The sequence below is a fragment of the Pleurodeles waltl genome, chromosome 7 (genome assembly GCF_031143425.1).
Source record: "Pleurodeles waltl isolate 20211129_DDA chromosome 7, aPleWal1.hap1.20221129, whole genome shotgun sequence".
NCBI lineage: Eukaryota > Metazoa > Chordata > Amphibia > Caudata > Salamandridae > Pleurodeles > Pleurodeles waltl.
This window is the reverse complement of record NC_090446.1, coordinates 487,897,586-487,921,984: the sequence shown is the minus strand read 5'-3', so window position 1 is coordinate 487,921,984 and position 24,399 is coordinate 487,897,586. Positions and strand designations below refer to the sequence as shown.

The 24,399-nt window shown below is 46.8% G+C and overlaps 1 protein-coding gene across 1 annotated transcript in view; it reads right to left on the bottom strand.

The window, feature by feature from the left end:
* The window catches only part of LOC138304238 (serine/threonine-protein kinase NLK2-like), a 543,367-nt gene that overhangs the window by 255,620 nt on the left and 263,348 nt on the right, over window positions 1–24,399 (bottom strand). The window contains exon 6 of the mRNA XM_069244130.1: window positions 12,097–12,306. Within this exon, the coding sequence (XP_069100231.1) occupies window positions 12,097–12,306 (210 nt within the window). The remainder of the gene's footprint in view (window positions 1–12,096; window positions 12,307–24,399) is intronic.

Genomic DNA, 24,399 nt, shown 5'->3' with positions numbered 1-24,399 from the left:
AAAGGAAGATCTAGTATTTTATTCTGCACTTCAGGACGGACTGATGTGGCCTTCAGCCAACCTTGTCTTCTGAGGACAGCCTCTGCAAGCTGACGAAACGCGGTAGTGGCTATGTCCATTGCACAATCTTTATATCCGCTGATGTGCGTTCTCCCTCGTGTAATGTCTTTCTGGCCTCTGATCTAATGTCCTCCGGCAACTGATCAAGATATATCGGGCGATGTCAGCCCATAATTGCCTATCATATCACACTGCCAGGGAGTTAGCCACTATTATAATGAGACTAGGCATTGAGGAAAATCTTTTACCAATATTGTCTAATCGTCTACCCTCTTTGTCGGGAGGTACGGAAATTGGTGCAGAGGGATTTTTTTGATCTTCTCTGGGCTGCCTGCGTTACCACCGAATCTGGGTAAGGATGACCAGTCACGCATGCTGGGGCATCTTCCGGTGCTGTGTTCTTTTTATCGAGGCATGGAAGTTCTGCTGTGATTGTAGCTGGGTTTTGCATAACCTTTAAACCCTCCTCCCATATGTAACTGACTAGTGGCATGGAGAGTAGTGACTTCTGAAATGATTCCTTAAAGTCATATAGAAAGCAATCAGTTTGTTTGGATGGCATTGGAAGTGCAAAACGCTTAGCAGTCCTTTCCATAAGATTGTGGAATCTTCTGATGTCCTCTGGAGGTGTCTACTTTTGAAGGTGAAGGAGAATGAAGAGCTGGAATAATATACTCATCCCACTCAGACTGGTTGTCCAGAAGCTCACCTTCCTCTTGCTCCCCTTCAGATATGTCAGTCTCATGTGTTAGGGTCATATTTGGTGTGGCCACATTCGTCAGTGGTAGAGCGGTTGGCCTCTAACGCGGGGTGGCTACCTGAGAAAAAGGCGATGAAGGAGGGCGAGGTTGTACCTGTTCTGCAGCAGGAAAGCGCCTACTGTAGTCAGCCAACATTGCTCTGAGGTCAGATATTAAAGAGCTTGGCATATCCAAATACTCTTGATATGTTTGATCACCTGCGTAGTACAGTCGGTCACAAACTTCGCCGTATTCCTCATCGTCGTCCTGGTATTTCACATTCAATTGTGAGGGGCTGTTATGCTGTTCCAAATCGACCCCCCTCATCTGATTCGTCATCACCCTCCAACAGATGTACTGGAATTAGAGGGGTTATCTTACTAGGAGAAGTATGCTCCGGAGTAATTCTTGTTGCTTTTGAACTTCTGCGCAACTTTTCCCCCGTAGACGGGGTCGTCAACGAGCTCATCGATGGAGCTGTAGACACCATTATCTACGGCGTGACAGGAGTGGTTGTGGATTATGTCCGCACTGTAATCTTAACCGTCGACGGTTTCGTGGTGGAAGCTACAGTCGAAGGGGACGTCGATGAAGATTGCAATGAGAACACCATGGTTACAGTCAGACTATGACGACGTGATAGTCTTCGTCGATGATGCAGACACCGACCTTGTCCTCGTCGACAGTGGATGACTCGTCGTCGAAGTTGACTTCGTCAGAGGGACCGTCGACGGTAATAACCAAGAAACCCTCGTCGACAGTGGAATGGACCTCGCCGCTGCTGTTGATGAGGATGATGTCGACGGTGGGGTTTTGGCAAGAGGTCTGTCAACAGTAGGAGCAGAGAAAGGCCTTTTAAATGGTTCAGCTGACTAAGGAGGAGGCACAGATGATGATTTTGTTTTACTTTTCTTAACTGCTGACATGTCCTCTTTCCCCTGTTCTGGAGAATTTGTGAGGTGATGAAGGAGGGCTGCGGCCTTTGTAAGACCCTGAGGTGGTCTGTTTGTAGGCCTTTCTTAGCTGTTCTGAGGAAGACCTTGAGTGAGGAGGTATAAGTCTTTAAGATGATTTTCTGAAGGATGTGGAAGAATCATCACTGTCGGAATCAGAGACTGGGTTGTCTCTAGATTTAAGTTTTTGCAGCCATAGTAATAATCTGCCCTCTCCATCCATCAGGGTTTTAGAAGAGGCAGTGAAACATGCCTTGCGTTCTTTGACAGAGTGGTCTGGGTAAAGGCAGTATATGCAGTTCTGATGAGGGTCTTCAGAGTGTAATCTCTTTTTCCCACAGGTCTTGCAGGATCTGAACAAACCTTTCTTTTCCTTGTCAGAAATGGTGTAGGTCTTATCCCCAATCAGTCAAAATTAGTTTTGAAGAGTATAACCCTAAAGGTATTCCAAAAGATGAGAAGAGCAGAGCTCTGAGGAGACTCCTTAGCACGACGTGCGGTAGAAAATCTGAGGAACTTGAGCTTCTCAAGAAGGTTCTAGAGGGTGGTGTCGCCTGATTAGTGGGCCTGAAAGTTTGGTCCTTTTTCTTAAAATGTCTCTGATAGAGTGTTAAACTGAGAGGCCTAAGGACCTTTAGGTTTAAGCCTATGTTAATACTACTTAATTAAAGGTACCGGTTGCTCCCATCTCAACTTCAGGGAATGACTCAAGCATGTGAATCTATGAAAGTTCCAACACTGGAGTAACAAATTACCCAAACAGGGTCCTTAGCCAACCCATTAGCTTTTTAAGCTCCAAAAGTAAACCACTGTCATAATCTCACCAGCAGATCACTGTGCAGAAAAAAGCTCAGCTGGTAGTCTGAAACAACAGTGACAGTTTGAGCTAACAAAGCCTTCCACTTGTGCCGTTTTTTGGGAGTGCAACAGAAGTCAGACAATGTCCTGCTAAGATTTTGATTTGTTTCAAATTAATTGCAATGCTAATACCTCTAAACGATCTTCCTGCTTGAGTTGCCAACGCTCAAGTCTTGTCCCTCAAGCTGTGTATAAGCACGCCGAAATCCACGCCCTCCTCAAAAAACCCAAGGCAGACCCCAACAACCTCAAAAACTTCAGACCGATTTCCCTGCTCCCTTTCCCGGCGAAGGTCACCGAGAAGATCGTCAACGCCCAGCTTACGCACCACCTCGAGGACAACTCCATCCTGGATGCCTCCGAATCCGGTTTCAGACGCAACCACAGCACCGAGACAGCACTCCTCGCAGCCACAGATGACATCAGACAGCAAATGGACAGTGGCGAAACATCAGCCCTCATCCTCCTGGACCTTTCTGCAGCCTTCGACACGGTCTGCCATCGCACCCTATTAACACGCCTCCACGAAGCCGGAATACAAGAAAAAGCCCTCAACTGGATCTCCTCATTCCTCTCCGGCAGAACTCAGAGTCTGCCTCCCTCCTTTCCGCTCCGAAGCCACCAACATCATCTGCGGCGTACCCCAAGGCTCCTCACTGAGTCCGACGCTGTTCAACATCTACATGGCCCCCCTCGCACAACTGGCCCGTCAGAACAACAACATTCTCTCTTACTCCGACGACACCCAGCTCATCCTCTCCCTCACCAAAGACCGCCAAAGCCAACCTCCACGAGGGAATGAAGTCCATCGCCGAGTGGATGAGACACAGCCGCCTGAAGTTGAACTCCGACAAGACGGAGGTCCTCATCCTCGGACATACCCCCTCCGCCTGGGACGACTCCTGGTGGGCCACCGCGCTGGGAGCCCCGCCAATGCCAGCCAACCACGCACGCAACCTGGGCTTCGTCCTCGACTCCGCCCTCACCATGTCCAAGCAGGTCAACGCTGTTTCCTCCTCCTGCTACAACACACTCCGCATGCTCCGCAGAATCTACAAATGGATCCCGTCGGAAACCAGAAGAACAGTGACCCAGGCCCTCATCAGCAGCAGACTAGGCTACGGCAACGCACTCTAAACAGGCATCCCAGCAAAAGACATCCGACGCCTCCAACGCATCCAAAACGCCTCCGCCCGACTGGTCCTCGACGTACCCCGCCGCTGCCACATCACCCACCACCTGAGAGACCTCCACTGGCTACCCGTGGACAAGAGGATCACCTTCAAACTCCTCACCCACGCCCACAAGGCACTCTACAACACCGGACCAGCCTACCTGAACAACAGACTCAACTTTTACGCGCCCACCCGCCAACTCCCCTCGCCCTTGCCATCGTCCCCCGCATCCAGTGCAAGACCTCCGGTGGCAGATCCTTCTCCTACCTCGCCGCCAAGACCTGGAACACACTCCCTACCTCCCTGCGACAGACCCAGGACCTTCTCACCTTCAGGAGACTTCTTAAGACCTGGCTCTTCGACCAGTAGCAGCAGCACCCCCCCCCCCCCCCTTTTCAGCGCCTTGAAACCCTAACGGGTACGTAGTGCGCTGTACAAATGTTGTGAATGATTGATTGATTGTATAACACAAAGGCATAGCTACTGCAGTGTCCATTTTAGCCAAACATACAAACTCTGAAGTACTGTCTCTACTGTAATATTCTATTCAAAGAAACCTCTATTTTATCAGTAGGTATACTATAAGAAACGGGATTACTAATTGGGGTGATGACTATTCACCTCTAGGAATAATCAAACAACTCTTGTCAGGGTGAACTCTTAAAGTCACTAAATTAACCTGAGTTTACCCCCCGGTATTTATGACACAGAACAGACAGGCTTTACTTAGTGCAACTGGTAAAGTATTTGTGAAGCAACTAAACAGTAAAAGTTAAAATGCAACACAATAACAACTACCAAACCGAATCAGAAAATGAAAATGTCACTTACCCAGTGTACATCTGTTCGTGGCATTAGTCGCTGCAGATTCACATGTTGTGCATAGTCCGCCGTCTGGTGTTGGGTCGGAGTGTTACAAGTTGTTTTTCTTCGAAGAAGTCTTTTCGAGTCACGAGACCGAGGGACGACTCCTCCTTTGTTCCATTGCGCATGGGCGTCGACTCCATGTTAGATTGTTTTCCCCGCAGAGGGTGAGGTAGGAGTTGTGTATGTTAGTAATAGTGCCCATGCAATGGAATGAATAAGTATGTACCAAATAAGGTTTAAGTAATATATTTACAAATATACAAATGTTGAAGATAACTTCCAAACGGCTACAGGCTCCCGGGGAGGCGGGTGGGCACATGTGAATCTGCAGCGACTAATGCCACGAACAGATGTACACTGGGTAAGTGACATTTTCAGTTCGGTGGCATGTGTAGCTGCAGATACACATGTTGTGCATAGACTAGTAAGCAGTTATCTCCCCAAAAGCGGTGGCTCAGCCTGTAGGAGTGGAAGTAGTCTGAAATAAAGTTCTTAGTACGGCTTGACCTACTGTGGCTTGTTGTGCGGATAGCACGTCTACACAGTAGTGCTTAGTAAATGTGTGAGGCGTAGACCATGTGGCTGCCTTACATATCTCGTTCATTGGAATGTTTCCTAGGAAGGCCATGGTAGCGCCTTTGTTTCTGGTTGAATGTGCCCTTGGTGTAATGGGCAGTTCTCTCCTTGCTTTAAGGTAGCAGGTTTGGATTGCACTTAACTATCCATCTGGCTATACCATGTTTTGATATTGGGTTTCCTGTATGAGGTTTTTGAAATGCAATAAACAGTTGTTTTGTTTTTCTAATTTCTTTTGTTCTGTCAATGTAGTACATTAGTGCTCTTCTGATGTCTAATGTATGTAGTGCCCTTTCAGCTACTGAGTCTGGCTGTGGGAAGAACACTGGTAGTTCTACCGTTTGATTTAAGTGGAACGGTGAAATAACTTTTGGTAAAAATTTTGGATTGGTTCTTAGGACCACCTTATTTTTGTGTATTTGAATAAAAGGTTCTTGTATAGTAAACGCCTGAATTTCACTTACTCTTCTTAGAGATGTGATGGCAATGAGAAATGCAACCTTCCACGTTAAGAATTGCATTTCGCAAGAGTGCATGGGTTCAAAAGGTGGGCCCATGAGTCTTGTTAAGACGATGTTGAGGTTCCATGAAGGAACAGGTGGTGTTCTTGGTGGTATAATTCTTTTCAGGCCTTCCATAAACGCTTTAATGACAGGTATCCTAAATAGTGAAGTTGAATGGGTAATTTGCAGGTATGCAGATATTGCTGCGAGGTGTATCTTTATGGAAGAGAAGGCTAGATTAGATTTTTGTAAATGTAGCAAGTATCCCACTATATCCTTTGGAGATGCATGTAATGGGTGAACTTGATTATTATGGCAGTAGCAAACAAATCTTTTCCATTTGCTTGCATAGCAGTGTCTAGTGGATGGTCTTCTAGCTTGTTTTATGACTTCCATACATTCTTGGGTGAGGTTTAAATGTCCGAATTCTAGGATCTCAGGAGCCAGATTGCTAGATTCAGCGATGCTGGGTTTGGATGCCTGATCTGTTGTTTGTGTTGTGTTAACAGATCTGGTCTGTTGGGCAACCTGACATGGGGTACTACTGACAGGTCTAGTAGTGTTGTGTACCAAGGTTGTCTTGCCCATGTTGGTGCTATTAGTATGAGTTTGAGTTTGTTTTGACTCAATTTGTTTACTAGATATGGAAGGAGAGGGAGAGGGGGAAAAGCGTACGCAAATATCCCTGACCAGTTCATCCATAGAGCATTGCCTTGAGACTGCCTGTGTGGGTACCTGGATGCGAAGTTTCGGCATTTTGCGTTCTCCTTTGTTGCAAATAGGTCTATTTGAGGTGTCCCCCAGATTTTGAAGTAAGTGTTTAGAATTTGGGGGTGAATCTCCCATTCGTGGACCTGTTGGTGATCACGAGAGAGATTGTCTGCTAGTTGATTTTGGATCCCTGGAATAAATTGTGCTATTAGGCGAATGTGGTTGTGAATTGCCCATTGCCATATCTTTTGTGCCAGGAGGCACAGCTGTGTCGAGTGTGTTCCCCCCTGTTTGTTTAGATAATACATTGTTGTCATGTTGTCTGTTTTGACAAGAATGTATTTGTGGGTTATGATGGGTTGAAATGCTTTCAACGCTAGGAATACTGCTAACAATTCGAGGTGATTTATATGCAGCTTTGTTTGATGTACGTCCCATTGTCCTTGGATGCTGTGTTGATTGAGGTGTGCTCCCCACCCTGTCATGGAAGCATCTGTTATCATCACGTATTGTGGCACTGGGTCTTGGAAAGGCCGCCCTTTGTTTAAATTTATACTGTTCCACCATAGAAGCGAGATGTATGTTTGGCGGTCTATCAACACCAGATCTAGAAGGTGACCCTGTGCATGTGACCACTGTGATGCTAGGCACTGTTGTAAGGGCCTCATGTGCAGTCTTGCGTTTGGGACAATGGCTATGCATGAGGACATCATGCCTAGGAGTTTTAATACCGTCTTTGCCTGTATCTTTTGTGTTGGATACATGGCTTGTATAACCTTGTGAAAATTTTGAACCCTTTGTGGACTTGGAGTGGCTATTCCCTTTGTTGTGTTGATTGTCGCTCCTAAGTATTGCTGTGTTTTGCACGGCAGAATGTGAGATTTTGTATAGTTGATGGAGAAACCGAGTTTGTAGAGGGTTTGTATGACATAATCTGTGTGGTGTGAACACTTTGTGAGGGAGTTGGTCTTGATTAGCCAATCGTCTAGGTACGGGAATACGTGTATATGAGCTACTACTGCTAGGCATTTTGTAAATACTCTTGGTGCGGTTGTGATACCGAACGGCAACACTTTGAATTGGTAATGTATTCCCTTGAATACGAACCTTAGGTATTTCCTGTGCGAGGGATGTATCGGTATGTGGAAATACGCATCCTTTAGATCTAAGGTTGTCATGTAGTCTTGTTGCTTTAGCAGTGGTAACACGTCTTGTAGCGTGACCATGTGAAAGTGGTCTGATTTGATGTAGGTGTTTAGTGTTCTGAGATCTAGGATTGGTCTCAGTGTTTTGTCCTTTTTTGGTATTAGAAAGTACAGTGAGTAAACTCCCGTGGTTTTTTTGTGTACATGGTACCAATTCTATTGCGTCCTTTTGCAGTAATGCTTGAACTTCTAGTTCTAGAAGGTCTAGATGTTGTTTTGACATATTCTGTGTTTTTGGTGGGACATCTGGAGGGAGTTGGAGAAATTCTATGCAATAACCATGTCGGATAATTGCTAAGACCCAAGTGTCTGTTGTTATCTCCTCCCAAGATTTGTAAAACTGACTTAGTCTTCCCCCCACTGGTGTTGTGTGAAGGGGTTGAGTGACTTGTGAGTCACTGTTTGGTTGGAGGGTTTTTTGGACTTTGAAATTTTCCCCGGTTTCTAGGGAATTGTCCTCCTCTATACTGGCCCCGAAAGCCTCCCCTTTGGTACTGTCCCTGGTAGGTAGACGGTGTAGATTGTGAAGTGCTGGCTTGTGTGGCTTGACCCCGAAACCCCCCTCTGAAGGTTGTTTTGCAGAAGGTGCCGAAAGTGCCTCTGCCCTGCGGGGAATAGAGTGCGCCCATGGCCTTGGCTGTGTCAGTGTCCTTTTTAAATTTCTCAATTGCCGTGTCGACTTCGGGTCCAAACAATTGTTGTTCATTGAACGGCATATTGAGCACCGCTTGCTGTACTTCCGGTTTAAAGCCAGATGTGCGCAACCATGCGTGCCTTCTTATGGTTACTGCGGTATTTATTGTTCTTGCAGCTGTGTCCGCTGCGTCCATAGAGGAGCGTATTTGGTTATTGGAGATGTTTTGTCCCTCCTCAACCACTTGTTTTGCCCGTTTCTGAAATTCCTTGGGTAGATGCTCGATGAGATGCTGCATCTCGTCCCAATGGGCTCTATCATATCGCGCTAGGAGCGCCTGAGAGTTGGCGATGCGCCACTGGTTTGCAGCTTGTACTGCGACCCTTTTCCCAGCCGCGTCGAACTTGCGGCTCTCCTTATCCGGAGGTGGTGCCTCGCCTGATGTGTGCGAGTTGGCTCTCTTGCGAGCTGCCCCTACCACGACTGAATCTGGTGGCAGCTGTGAGGTGATAAAAGTAGGGTCCGTGGGCGGTGCTTTATATTTTTTCTCCACCCTTGCAGTTATCGCTCTACTCTTGACAGGTTCTTTGAAGATCTGCTTTGCGTGCCTTAGCATTCCTGGAAGCATAGGCAGGCTTTGGTAGGTGCTATGGGTGGAAGAGAGGGTGTTGAAAAGGAAGTCATCCTCGACAGGTTCTGCGTGTAACGACACGTTATGGAACTCTGCTGCCCTAGCTACCACCTGTGCATACGCTGTGCTGTCCTCAGGTGGTGAGGGCTTGGTAGGGTACGACTCAGGACTATTGTCTGATACTGGGGCGTCGTATAGGTCCCAAGCGTCTTGGTCATCTTGGCTCATGGTGGTATGAGCCGGTGAATGTGACGGAGTCTGTGCCGGTGATACATGAGTTACAGGTGGAGGAGAGGGTGGCGGGGTTACCTTTTTAACCACTTTTGTTTGTGGTGTTTGTTCCTGTGTTTGGAACTCGAGTCTCCTTTTTCTCCTGATTGGGGGAAGGGTGCTGATTTTCCCTGTCCCACTTTGTATGAAGATCCTCTTTTGTGTGTGGTCCACATCAGTGGTCTGCAACTCTTCCTCAAATCTGTGCTTGCGCATTTGAGAGGACAGTGATTGTTCCTCTGAATACGAGCTGGCAGTCGGTTCGGTTGCCGGTCGTTTTGGCACCGAAACTGTGTCTTTGCTTGTTTTCGGCTCCGAGGAGAATTTCCTCTTTTTCGGAGTCGAGCCTTCTCGGCGTCGATCCTCCTCGGTGCCGCTGTCTCTGCGTCGAGCAGCTTCGGTTCCGCTGTCTCGGAGTCGATCTTTTTCGGCAGCAGTGTCTCGGTCCCGAGATTGCTGCGTGCCTGTGTCTCGACCCGAGTCGGACGATCTCGGCACCGGTTCGGCCTTTTTCGGTGCCGATGGTCGGTCACCTACTTTAAGGGTTGAGAGCCATGGCCTGTTGGCAGTGGCATCCCCTGGGCCTTGTTTGTTTTCTTGTGTGGTGCTTGCTTCGACGTCTTACTCACGGTTTCTTCGACGTCGAATCCGTCCGAGTCCGATTCATGAATGGAGAAGGCTTCCTCTTCTTCTCCTTGTTCCTCGAACCCTCGTTGTCCTGTCGGCGTGGCCGACATCTGTAATCTTCTGGCTCGCCGGTCACGGAGCGTTTTTCGGGACCGAAACGCACGACAGGCCTCACACGTCTCTTCCTTGTGCTCGGGCGACAGGCACAAGTTACAGACCAAATGTTGGTCTGTATATGGAAATTTATTGTGGCATTTAGGACAGAATCGGAACGGGGTCCGTTCCATCAGTGTCGATCTTACACGCGGTCGGGCCGACCAGGCCCCGACGGGGGATCGAAATTACCCCGAAGGGCTACCGGAGCTCTTCACGATTCGGTGTCGATTCTATTCTAACCCGATACCGAACGAAACAATACCGACGTAGTTTTCCGAAGTTATGACTATCTTTCCGTCCCGAAACCAGGAGCGAAAAGGAACACGTCCGAACCCGATGGCGGAAAAAAAAACAATCTAACATGGAGTCGACGCCCATGCGCAATGGAACAAAGGAGGAGGAGTCCCTCGGTCTCGTGACTCGAAAAGACTTCTTCGAAGAAAAACAACTTGTAACACTCCGACCCAACACCAGACGGCGGACTATGCACAACATGTGTATCTGCAGCTACACATGCCACCGAACATTAAGTTACATTTAATAAACATGACACCATAATGATGGTAAACCAGTAAGGGGAACTGGAGGAATGAACTTTTAAAGTTTTAAGTAGGAATAGTACAAAGAAGCACAAAATGCCAATGAGTGTCCAATGGTCACAGTAAAGCAAGATCTAGGAGCAATTTAAGGCTGAACATGATCAATATACAATTAGATTTTAATAACTATTAAAATAGTTGTTTCATTATTTTTAGCTAAAACCATTACTGAGACACAGTATTAGGATTTTAATATGTACTCTTTTTCTACACAGGACCACAGGCCAATGAAAAATAGATTGTCACGGTACGGACATTTTAACACTACATTTCTATATGTCCTACTTTGAACTACCAAGCACCCTGTCATGTGGACTAAAAGTGTTTAAACTGCACTATCAGGCTCCATTGTTGGGTCTGGAGCCATGTTTTACAATGTCATTGTAGTGGACTGCACAAAAAGTGCTGCAGTCCTCTAGTGAGACTTAGTTTACAGGTCATGGGTACATTTTGGACCATATATTAGGTACTTGTAGGCATGTTAAATATACTGAGAAATATGCCAATTCAATCATGTTTAAAGAGCAGCAGAATCACTTTACCACTGGTGAGCAGAGTTAAAGTGCAGAGGTCTAAAATATGCAAAAATCCAGGGTTCAACGAAAGGAAAAAATTAAGGGTGAACAAGGAAAAAAGGGTGATTTCCTACATACACATAAAATTATTTTACGTAGTTTATATCATCTGCACCAACTGCTCAAAAGGAACATTAATGGTTAAGGACTAGTTTCTGTGCTGGGTACATTTGTATATCATTGGAGTCCATGTTCAAAGGTTCCAGTATTCTCAAAGAGGGTAACCAAGTTATTACAATGTGGGCACTTTTCTCACCAATAGTAGGGAATCTGAGAAGGCAAGGGTTATACCTAGAGGGTCTTCTGAAGTACATCAGATCTTGCTAGAAAACACTGCTCATGTTTTGCTGGTTCCATCAGAGAAGACTGTACATTGTTGTTGATTTTAATTATGAAAGCGATAAAGGGTACTTTGTGTAAAAGGTTAAGTAACTTTATGAGCATTGTAAAGAGTTTTTCCAAGGTAAAATGTGCTCCAATGTTCCCCATGTGGGCGGAGTTATTCAGTGTTTAAGATTAGTAAAGAAGATCACAATCACCTTCTGGAGAACTGCTATTTTTTGCATTAGACCCAATATGCATCAAGAATACAAAGTTGAACTATAATACACTTATTAATTTTTTTTATGTCACAAATAGACAGGTGTTAGATGATCCCATTTATTTGATAATACTTGTAAGATGTTGAAAATAAACCAAGCTAAATTAATAGTGGTGGCACAGCACTGTGTACAATGAATACAAACAGTGAGTAAACCTACCTTTTCAGCTACAGTACACTTAGCTCTACAGCCTCTAGGTGCTTGAGATTTGGCTTCCATGAAAAGAGTACAATGGAAAGACAAAGGACTTTCTCTTCAGGCCTAACAATATATCTCCTTTGATCACATGGGACACATGTTGAACTCAACATTGAGCTTTCAGCATATCCACTATCATCCCTGGCTGGGGCTTACCTGCTGAATGGGGCTCTGAGCTTGGAAGAGGATGCGCCGGCCCAGCAGCTCAGCGAAGATGCATCCAACAGACCATATATCGATGGAGCTGGTGTAGTGGCGGCTGCCCATCAAGATCTCAGGAGCACGGTAGTACTGCGTAACCACCTCCTGTGTCATATGCTGAGACTCATCTGGCTCCTCCACTCTAGCCAAGCCAAAATCACAGATCTGGTGAAAGAATAGAAAAGAAAAGAACGTCAGTCCCCCAGTCTAATATGCTATGGTCCTCTTTCCGTAAACTTTTCAAGGATTGGACATTTGGAAGGTAGGTTATGATTAGCAATAGAAGCCGAGAAACAAAAAAGAAAGCAAAACAGAGTGAGAGTGAGAGGAAAATCTGATAGCGGGCAAGGGTTAAGAAACAGAATAGCTAATTAAAAAAAGGCCAAAGAGTAGTACAATGGGAATTTAAGGCTCTCATTCACACAGTACGAGAAGTATATATAGACAGGCCATATTGATTACGTGAAAAACACCTATGTTGCACTTAGGTCACTTTGCAGTGCAGAGCGGGGAAAGGAAATGTAGAACATGATATGTTAGTTGTAAAGAAATGGCTCCCTGTTGCAGTTACCCCCCACTTTTTGCCTGATACCGATGCTGACTTGACTGAGAAGTGTGATGGGACCCTGCTAACCAGGCCCCAGCACCAGTGTTCTTTCACCTAAAATGTACCATTGTCTCCACAATTGGCACAACCCTGGCACCCAGGTAAGTCCCTTGTAACTGGTACCCCTGGCACCAAGGGCCCTGATGCCAGGGAAGGTCTCTAAGGGCTGCAGCATGTCTTATGCCACCCTAGGGATCCCTCACTCAGCACAGACACACTGCTTGCCAGCTTGTGTGTGCTGGTGGGGAGAAAATGACTAAGTCGATATGGCACTCCCCTCAGAGTGCCATGCCAACCTCACACTGCCTGTGCATTGGTAAGTCACCCCTCTAGCAGGCCTCACAGCCCTAAGGCAGGGTGCACTATACCACAGGTGAGGGCATAGGTGCATGAGCACTATGCCCCTACAGTGTCTAAGCAAAACCTTAGACATTGTAAGTGCAGGGTAGCCATAAGAGTATATGGTCTGGGAGTCTGTCAAAAACGAACTCCACAGCTCCATAATGGCTACACTGAATACTGGGAATTTCGGTATCAAACGTCTCAGAATAATAAACCCACACTGCTGCCAGTGTTGGATTTATTAAAAAGTGCACACAGAGGGCATCTTAGAGATGCCCCCTGTATTTTACCCAATTGTTCAGTGCAGGACTGACTGGTCTGTGCCAGCCTGCTGCTGAGAGACAAGTTTCTGACCCCATGTGGTGAGGGCCTTTGTGCTCTCTGAGGACAGAAACAAAAGCCTGCTCTGGGTGGAGGTGCTTCACACCTCCCCCTGCCACCTAGCAGTGAGCCTCAAAGGTTCAGGCTTCGTGTTACAATGCCCCAGGGCACTCCAGCTAGTGGAGATGCCCGCCCCTTGGACACAATCCCCACTTTTGGCGGCAATTCCAGGGGAGATAATGAGAAAAACAAGGAGGAGTCACTGGCCAGTCAGGACAGCCCCTAAGGTGTCCTGAGCTGAGGTGACTCTGACTTTTAGAAATCCTCCATCTTGCGGATGGAGGATTCCCCCAATAGGATTAGGGATGTGCCCCCCTCCCCTCAGGGAGGAGGCACAAAGAGGGTGTTGCTACCCTCAGGGCTAGTAGCCATTGGCAATAACCCCCCAGACCTAAACACACCCCTAAATCGAGTATTTAGGGGCTCCCAGAACACAGCAAGATAGATTCCTGCAATCTAAGACGAAGAAGGACTGCTGAGCTGAAAAACCTGCCAAGAAGACGGAGACACCAACTGCTTTGGCCCCAGCTCTACCGGCCTGTCTCCCCACTTCTAAAGACACTGCTCCAGCGACGCGTTCCACAGGGTCCAGCAACCTCTGAAGCCTCAGAGGACTACCCTGCATCTAGAAGGACCAAGAACTCCAGAGGACAGCGACTCTGCTCCACAAAGACTGCAACTTTGCAACAAAGAAGCAACTTTGAAACAACACATGTTTCCGGCCGGAAGCGTGAGACTTTGCACTCTGCACCCGACGCCCCCGGCTCGACTTGTGGAGAACAAACACCACAGTGAGCACTCCACGGTGACTACGAGACCGTGAGTGGCCAGAGTTGACCCCCTTGAGCCCCCACAGCGACGCCTGCAGAGGGAATCCCGAGGCTCCCCCAACCACCTGCTCCAAAGACCCGACGCTTGGTAAAGAGACTGCACTTGCAGCCCCCAGGACCTAAAGGATCCGACTTCCAGTGCAGGAGCGACCCACAGGTGGCCCTCTCCCTTGCCCAGGTGGTGGCTACCCCGAGGAGCCCCCCCCCCCCCCTTGCATCGCTGAAGAGACCACTTGGTCTCCCATTGATTCCTATTGCGAACCCGACGCTTGTTTGCACACTGCACCCGGCCGCCCCGTGCCACTGAGAGTGTACTTTTCTGTGTAGACTTGTGTCCCGCCCCCCCCCCCCCCCGGTGCCCTACAAAACCCCCCTGGTCTGCCCTCCGAAGACGCGGGTACTTACCTGCTGGCAGACTGGAACCGGGGCACCCCCTTCTCCATTGAAGCCTATGCGTTTTGGGCACCACTCTGACCTCTGCACCTGACCGGCCCTGAGCTGCTGGTGTGGTAACTTTGGGGTTGCCCTGAACCCCCAACAGTAGGCTACCTTGGACCCAAACTTGAACCTTGTAGGTGGTTTACTTACCTGCAAAAACTAACAAACACTTACCTCCCCCAGGAACTGTTGAAAATTGCACTGTCTAGTTTTAAAATAGCTATATGTATTTATGTGAAAACTGTATATGCTAATTTGCTAATTCAAAGTTCCTAAAGTACCTACCTGAAACACCTTTCATTTGAAGTATTACTTGTAAATCTTGAACCTGTGGTTCTTAAAATAAACTAAGGAAATATATTTTTCTATACAAAAACCTATTGGCCTGGAATTGTCTCTGATTGTGTGTTCCTCATTTATTGCCTGTGTGTGTACAATAAATGCTTAACACTACTCCTCTGATAAGCCTACTGCTCGACCACACTACCACAAAATAGAGCATTACAATTATCTCTTTTTGCCACTATCTTACCTCTAAGGAGAACCCTTGGACTGTGCATACTATTCCTTACTTTGAAATAGTGCATACAGAGCCAACTTCCTACATTAGTTTCTTGAACAGTGCACATGCAACTCAATCAGCATAAGAAAGATAAGTGATGTAATGTACAAGGTCAGATTTAGAAGAGTGACACGAAAAAGGAGTCTATCGGAAGGTAAATGAGGGGAACAAAAGATTATGTTCTTTTACTCATTTGTACAATGCTTATGCTCCTCGAAGACCTTTTGTACGGTCAGGGAGGGGGGAAAAAGAAAATAGGAAACATGATGTTATGTTCGATTCTTGAAAATCATATGGAAAGGACAGGCCACAAATCAATGTGTCTCCAGGAAGGGAAGTCTCATTTGCAATTTGTAACAAATTAACTTTTTCAAAAGATTTGCCACAGCCCGGGGATTCCTGAAAGTGCAATAGAGTACTGCTTCTCAAGTCTTCGTACACAGAAACAAGTGGTGTGTGACCATTCAGTTACTTTTTTTGTTTTTTTTTTTAAAGAGGATTTGACGTCATTTCCCTTGTCAAGTACTGACTTGAGTTAAAATGAAAATTGTTCTGCTGGTGGCACTTGCTGTAATGTTAAGCGGCAACAAGTCTCTTTTACTTAGAGGAATCTAGTCACAGAGAGTGAAGCGCCCGAAGGGGGTCTGTACGTTTCTGACGCTCCTTTTGATAAAACGTAACTGCTACAATAAATAAAAGTAAACACTTTGGCTTTCACTCCTCCCATCATCAAAAGGTGCCATAGTTCTTTAGCAGCATGTCTTTCTGAATAACTGTTTTGAGGCGAGTCTGCTAAATCTAGTAAATATATTTCACTTTTTATATGAAAGATACCTTTCTCACATCTAATTATCACCACTGTTTTAGTGTTTCGATAACATAAAATAAGTAAACTATTTTATAACTGCAAGCTCATCACTGCTTTGAATTTTACTGTATCATCTACACCACTATAGCTATATTATAATGGCTCTCTCTCAGAGAAGCTAAATCCTCTCAAAGTCACCCATGTGTAAACAAGCATAGGAAAGTGGCCCTTTTTGTCATAGTCACCCTCACATTTTGCCACTGGTGCTGATGTTTTTCAACTGATGTGCACTGTGTCCCTCCTAACTAAGCCTGAGTGCCAGTACTCTTTCCCTACAAACAAGGTAAAATGGTCTAATTGTGTTACAATTGGCACATACTTTAGTACTCCTGTAAGTCACTAGTAAATAGTATTCCTGGTACCTAGGGCATGGGTACTAAAGAGGGTCCCTAAGAGCTGCAGGATGTAGTATGCCACACTAAGCGGCCCCCATGCAAACTGCATGCAGGCTGCCATCGCAGGCTGCGTGACATGGTGCAAGCCAGGTGTGAAAACACAACATGCCACATTCCCTGTGTGCCATGCCCAAGACACTGCATATTACATGTGAGGGCATATGTGCATGAGCAAATATACCCCTGTGCTGACTAGTTCAATTGCGAGATGGTACAAGTGAAAAGGGAAGCCATCTTTAGTATATGTACTGGGCATAGGTCATTACCAGTTCCCAAGCTATAGGATGGCTTTACTGAAACCTATGGCGTTTGGTATCAAACTTTGTCTTAATCAATCTGTCCTGATGCCAGTACCAGATTTATGACAACATGCACACAAAGATCAGCTTAAAGGTGCCCTCCTGGAAACCTACCATTCTTCTAGTTTGCTGGCTGACTGGTATCACTTGGCCTGCCACCACAGACTAGTTTCTGACTCCCTTGTAGGTGAGAGCCAGCACTCTCTGAGGTCAGGAAACAATACCTGCTCCGGACAAGTTGTAATCACCTCCTCTAGCAGGATGGCTAGTAAATCTGCATACCAAGTCAAGAGGCTTCAAACTTCTGCCGCACTTGATATGTGACCCCAGCTTCCTCCAGAACTAGAGAACGCCAGCCCCTGTGGTATAGTGAGGCCCATTTGGCACCATAAAAGATGGGAAATTAGCTATGCATTAGGCGTGTTGCACCTCCAGACTAGTTACACTTAAGGTGAGCTACCTGATGTGCTCTGCAGGAAAGTGCTCCTTTTTTACATGGTCACCCCCATTTTTTGCCTGGTACTTGATGCAATTTTGTCTAAATGTGCACTGGCGTCCTGCTAACCAGTGGCAGACCTTTTTACCGAAAACTGTGCAATTGTTCTCCAAATTGGCAATACCTTTGGAACCCCTGTAAGTCCCTAGTAAATGAAATCCCTGGTACCTAGGACACGGTTATCAAAGAGGGTCCCCAAGGGCTGAAGCATGTATGCAGCATGTATTGTGCCACCATCAGGGAGCCCTAACGTAGCACAGGTAGACTGCCATTACGTGCTGTGTGTCTTGGTGCAGCTAAAAGTGAAAACATGACATGCCACCATGCCCGTGTGCTATGTCCCCGAACAATGCATGCAATATATGTAAGTTACCCCTACAGCAGGCATTACAGCCCTAAGGCAGGGTGCATTATATTACATGCCCCTGCTAAGTTTTTGTCGATTCTTAGACACAATGAATGAACAGGGAAGTACATGTGCAGGACACTGGTCAATACGAGTTTCCCAGCTACATGATGGCTTCACTGAAAGTAGGGATGTTTGGTATCAAACATCTCGTATTAATATACCCTCACTGATGCCAGTAACAGATTTATAAATACATGTACCCAGAAGGCACATTAGAGGTGCAACCTGAAAACCTACCTTCCAGCCGTGTGCTGGTTGATTAGTTTTAACCAGCCTGCCACCAATAGGCAGGTTTCTGACCCCCCTTTGCTCTTGGGCAGAGAGGAACAAAGCCTGCTCTAGCAGGGGTGTAAACACACCCCTCCCAAGAGAATGACCTGTGATACTGCATTCTAAGGCAGGAGGCTTCAAAAAAAGCCCACCGCCCCTGGTATGCAGATGTAGCGTCCCTCAGAAGGGAGATGCTGACCCCCCTCCTTCTCCAGGACCCATTTGGCACCTATACAGGTGGGAAAATTAGTAGTCAGATCAGTGCCACCCCTAAGGTAAGCTGCTGATATGGATACAACATTTAGAATTCTGCCACCTTAGTGTGGGCAGAATTATGACCTCTGGAAGAGGGTTATGCCCACTTCCCACAGGAAATTTTCATATGGGGGGAGACGGTAGTGACCCCAAGGGTGAGTAGCCAATTGGCTACTGCCCTACACTCACCCAAAACACCCCTAAATGCAGTATTTAGGTGAGCCCCTGGCACCCAGAAATTTGATCCAACTGACCTGAAGGACACTCCAGAGACGCAAAAGGTAGGAATTGAATATCAGTGACTGGCTCAGCGCCATCCCGAATGCCTGCCTGCTGACTTTGAAAACTGCAAGAAAGATGCTTTGTCCTACAGCTGTTGAAACTTCCAAATCCTGGGAAGACTGCCAGCCTGCACCCCAGAATAAGGAACTCCAGTTGAGAGGGAATTTGCTCCCCTGCATCCTTGCAGGCACCCAAGAAACCCTGAAGAGGACCCCGGACCACCGAAACCAGATGCCGAACAGCACCAATGCACCTGTGTCCCCTAGCCTGAGTTGAACTGAGCCAACTGTGCAAGCATGGTCCCCAGCTGCTACAGAGACAAAGGCTATCATGGGTTTCCCCACTGCGACCTTCACACAGATGCCCGCAGCCTCTTTGTGCAGGCCCCCCTTTACTGCGAGTGACCTGGAGATAAAGACCCAACGCCTCAGGACACATCTGCACCCATCCGCCCTGAACCAAGGAGAAGAGAACCAAGGTGTCCCCACATCTCCGTGCTTTGTGAGACCAGAGTCCACTTGTTGGCTTGGTCAGACAGGACCCCCATTCTACATCTGCAGCCTCTATCTGCAAGCCCCCTCTACCATGACCACTCCGGCGACAAATACCTGACGCCTAAAAACACCCCTGCCCCTGCCATCCTGGACCCAGGAGAAGAGGACAAAGGTGTTCCCATGTCCCAAGCAGCTCAAGGTTTGGGGCCTCTTGTTGGCTCACCCCAGCTGGTCCCACAGTCTCTGCCTGCGGTGCCTTTCTGACAGGAACGATCCCTGACTTCACCAGGGCACTCAACGCTGAACTATACATCTGCACCCGGCTGCCCCAGTGCAGCCAGTGGTGACTTGTTGATGTGGCCTAGGACCCATCCCAATACTCACCTTAAGTCTGGAAGATTGCTCCTGCAAGTCACTGCACAATAGCTCTTTGCTGTACTTGTTTTTCCTCCATAAGGTAACATTGCAACTCCAGACAATTGCACTTGTCAACTTTTCAAAACTAAGAATTTCTTCTGCAAAACGTACTTACCTGATCGTACCGATTCTGGTGCCTAAAAATATATATAGAAATACTTCCTATTTTCTAAATTGGTGTGAATCTCCTTCTTGAGTCATGTGTCTCATTTACTGTGTTCCTATGGTAAATGTCTAACACTCCTCTCTGATAAGCCTAAGGCTCCTTCACCACACTACCCTCTAAGAAGCACTGTGAAACTGAAGGAGCAAGCCCCTGGACTCTTTGTACAGTATATCTCATTTTGATATTCTAATTAAAAAGCCAGCTTCCTAAATGCCCCACGAAAGACAGGTTCCCCTATCTTGTTTCTGGTGGAATTAGGAACTCTGACATGGACAAGGGTTGGTAGCCCATTGGCTACTACCTTTCTCTCCCCTTACACCAGGAACTCAGATTCGCTTGACTACAAGGACGAACAAGAGCCAAAGACCCGAGAACTTGCTGTGGACTTGGCGCCAAACCTTGCCTGCCTGCTCCTGCCCCATAACTGGAAAGATCTGACTTGTCCTGCAGCTGTGCATTCTCCCAGAGCCTTGGAGGGCTGAGAACACTTCGTCAATCAGCCAGCATCTCCCTTGAAGTGGAGGAGCCACTTTCCTGCAGCCACCAACCGCACAGCCTAGTTCAATGTCCTGCTGACCACCAGGTACACCGACGCAGCAGCAGCAGCCCAGGAGGAGGTCACTGAGTGTTCAGGAGGTCAGCCCCGTCGATCCACCCACTCTTCGAGACGCTGATGCACAAGAGGCTCCCTGTACCAATACCTGGGGTACTGGAGCCTGTTGCAATCACCAAGTCTTGTATGTGTTCATTCCATTGGAACACCAATGTCAAAACTTACCTGCATATCAGGGGTCTTCAAGAGAGGCCAGCTCCATGCCAGAAGTCAACTTGCTGTGTTTCTTTTTGCTTCTTCTGGGGGTGCACCAAAAACTGCGAGAGCCTCAAACTCGTCGACCTGTTGGAAAAAACACCAATGCACCCGACCTTCCCAGCCCAGCTCCATTGAAACAGACAGTATCTCTGTGGTCCTGGGCTCCCCAAGGGCAGGGCCCTCGTTTTGGGTTCTGCCGGACTAGTCCTCAAGTCCACATTTGCAGCCTTTTCTTACTGATTCATTTCCCCATTGACTTTAGTGTGTAGCATTCGAGGCTACCATCACTGAAAGCACTTCTGCAAGCGGACACACTAGGGCAGGTAAACTTGAACTGTTGGTACTTTTTGGACCTTGAACCATACTTACTTAAAATTCAGAAGAACAGTCCTGTAAGTCGTTTAAAAATGTCTCTAAGCAGTGTGTTTCTTCCACAGGATAACATAACTGCATTCAAGGCTTCTGCCTTAAATCTGACAGATGTATTTATTCTGTTTCTGAATATTGCTAACATCCAAAGTACTTACCTGATTTCAAAGATCTTGGTGTCTATATTGATATAGAAATGTGAGTTATTTTTACAAATAGGTTTTGGATTTCCTTATTCACTGTGTGCCTCTTCTATTGAATCTGTGTGTACAACAAATACCTAGCACTGCCCTTTGATAAGCCAAAGTCTGCTGAACCACACTACCATAAATACAGCACCTTGGGATTATTTAAGCAAGCCCCTGTATACTAGTAAAGGGTACATGGACTCTCTGTAGTGTGTATCACATTCTTGTACACTGTATAGAAAGCCAGCTTCCTTCAACAGACAACTACACCACCACCCATTAAACTCAAAGCAGTTAAGTATCAAAAGCCTTTACACAGCGAAATCTTGGAGCAAGGCATGCAATACAAGCTTAGATCGACATCATTTGCACTATTCACATTCTGATGAGATCTGAAAGAGTTTCTACTAATTCAATTAAAATCAGACAATAGACGCATGGTAACCAACATCCTTGCAATGAAGAAGAATCTTCATGAACACGGAGTGGGCTGGAGGAACGGACATACGAGGAGGGAGGTCGGGACCCACCACACCTGCACCACATATGTCAAGCCAGAGTAGCCAAACTAGGGTGGGAGCAGGCATTCCACCAGAGCGGGCCCCATTGACACACTGGACTGAGGGGAGGACTGTGACTAAGGTTCTTATACGGACCCCCTGGGTGAACAAACTTGTCGCGGGTGTATGCCCCACTCACACTAGAGCAGAGAGCTACCCCTACAGCGCGCTCTTTCAATGTTCATACTAGTTGAGTTAACAGTTTAGAAGCTAACACATAGGACGATAGAGCAGAATGTTAGCTTAAAGTTGGCCGAAGGTTGTAGGACTGAACAAACATACCCTGACGTGTTATATATCTCTGCTGTTTAAATTATATCCGGCATAGCCATATCACAGATATGTTTTTGCATGTACGCTGATTGTAATCTACCTGGCAGAATTGACGCTATACATGGAAGGGAACAACATTATGATGATTGTAATTACTTAAAGAGAAATACCAATAAACAAAGTTTAAAAAAAGAAAAAAGAAAGAAGAATCTTCATGATCCTGAAAACAGAATACAACAGGTTGCTTGTGGTGAAGGTTTGAGTGACCTGTGCGTGTGCTAGCGAAGAGTCACTTCAAGATAGTCAGCATCTTAAGGGCGTGGCAGCAGAAGGCAGTGACTGAGTTGATTTAGGCAGTCATGGTGAGGTGACCAAGAAGCTCCCGAGTAAAGCGGCCCTGTTCAAGAAACTGCAACTTTCTGCAACAAAGAAGCAACTTTTAAAAACCACACGTTTCTCGCCAGAAGCATGAGACTTTCCACTCTGCAGCCGAAGCCCCCGGCTCGACCTGCAGAAAACTAACACTACAGGGAGGACTCCCCGGCGACTGCGAGCCCGTGAGTAGCCAGAGTTGAGCCCGTGATTAGCCAGAGTTGAACCCCCTGTGCCCCCACAGCGACGCCTGCAGAGGAAATCCAGAGGCTCCCCCTGACCGCGACTGCCTGCTTCAAGGAACCAGACGCATGGACCTGAAGGAACAGAACTCCAGTGCAGGAGCGACCCCCAGGCGACCCTCTGCCTAGCCCAGGTGGTGGCTACTCAGAGGAGCCCCCCGTGCCTGCCTGCATTGTTGAAGAGACCCCTGGGTCTCTCCATTGATTCCTATAGGAAACCCGATGCCCGTTTACACTCTGCACCCGGCCGCCCCGTGCCGCTGAGGGTGTACTTTCTGTGCCTCCTTGTGTCCCCCCCGGTGCCCTACAAAACACCCCTGGTCTGCCCTCCGAAGACGCGGGCACTTACCTGCTGGCAGACTGGAACCAGGGCACCCCCATTTCCATTGAAGCCTGTGTGTTTTGGGCACCACTTTGACCTCTGCACCTGACCAGCCCTGAGCTGCTGGTGTGGTAACTTTGGGGTTGGCTTGAACCCCCAACGGTGGGCTACCTCGGACCCTACTTTGAACCCTGTAAGTGTTTCTTACCTGTGAACTTAACAAATACTTACCTCCCCCAGTGTCCACTTTTAAAATAGCTTATTGCCATTTTTGTCAAAACTGTACGTGCTATTGTGATTATTCAGAGTTCCTAGAATACCTGAGTGAAATACCTTTCATTTGAAGTATTACTTGTAAATCTTGAACCTGTGGTTCTTAAAATAAACTAAGAAATGAAAATGTCACTTACCCAGTGTACATCTGTTCGTGGCATCAGTCGCTGAGATTCACATGTTCTGCATTAGCTCGCCATCTGGTGTTGGGTCGGAGTGTTACAAGTTGTTTTTCTTCGAAGAAGTGTTTTCGTGTCACGGGACCGAGTGACTCCTCCTTCTGTCCTCATTGCGCATGGGCGTCGACTCCATCTTCGATTGTTTTCCCCGCAGAGGGTGAGGTAGGAGTTGTACTATAGTAATAGTGCCCGCGCAATGAAATGTGTAAGTATGTACCTATTAAAGGTTTAAATAATATATATACAAATGTACAAAATTGAAGGTAACTTCTGAACTGCTACAGGCTTCCGGGGAGGTGGGTGGGCACATGTGAATCTCAGCGACTGATGCCACGAACAGATGTACACTGGGTAAGTGACAGTTTCAGTTCGATGGCATCTGTCGCTGTAGATACACATGTTCTGCATAGACTAGTAAGCAGTTATTTCCCCATAAGCGGTGGTTTAGCCTGTAGGAGTAGAAGTTGTCTGAAATAGAGTTCTTAATACAGCTTGACCTACTGTAGCTTGTTGTGCGGATAGCACATCTATACAGTAGTGTTTGGTGAATGTGTGAGGCGTAGACCATGTGGCTGCCTTACATATTTCATGCATTGGGATGTTTCCTAAAAAGGCCATTGAAGCACCTTTTTTCCTTGTTGAATGTGCCCTGGGAGTAATGGGCAGTTGTCTTTTTGCTTTAAGGTAGCAGATTTGGATGCATTTAACTATCCATCTGGCTATACCTTGTTTTGATATTGGGCTACCTGCATGAGGTTTTTGGAATGCAATAAATAGCTGTTTAGTTTTTCTGATGTTCTTTGTTCTGTCAATGTAGTACATTAATGCTCTTTTGACATCTAATGTATGTAGTGCTCTTTCAGCCACAGAATCTGGCTGTGGGAAAAAAACTGGTAGTTCTACCGTTTGATTTAGATGGAACGGTGAAATAACTTTTGGTAAAAAATTTGGATTAGGTCGTAGGACGACCTTATTTTTATGTATTTGTATAAAAGGTTCTTGTGTTGTGAACGCTTGAATTTCACTTACTCTTCTTAGAGATGTAATGGCGATGAGAAAGGCAACTTTCCAGGTTAGGAATTGTATTCCGCAAGAGTGCATGGGTTCGAAAGGTGGGCCCATGAGTCTTGTTAGGACCACGTTTAGGTTCCATGAAGG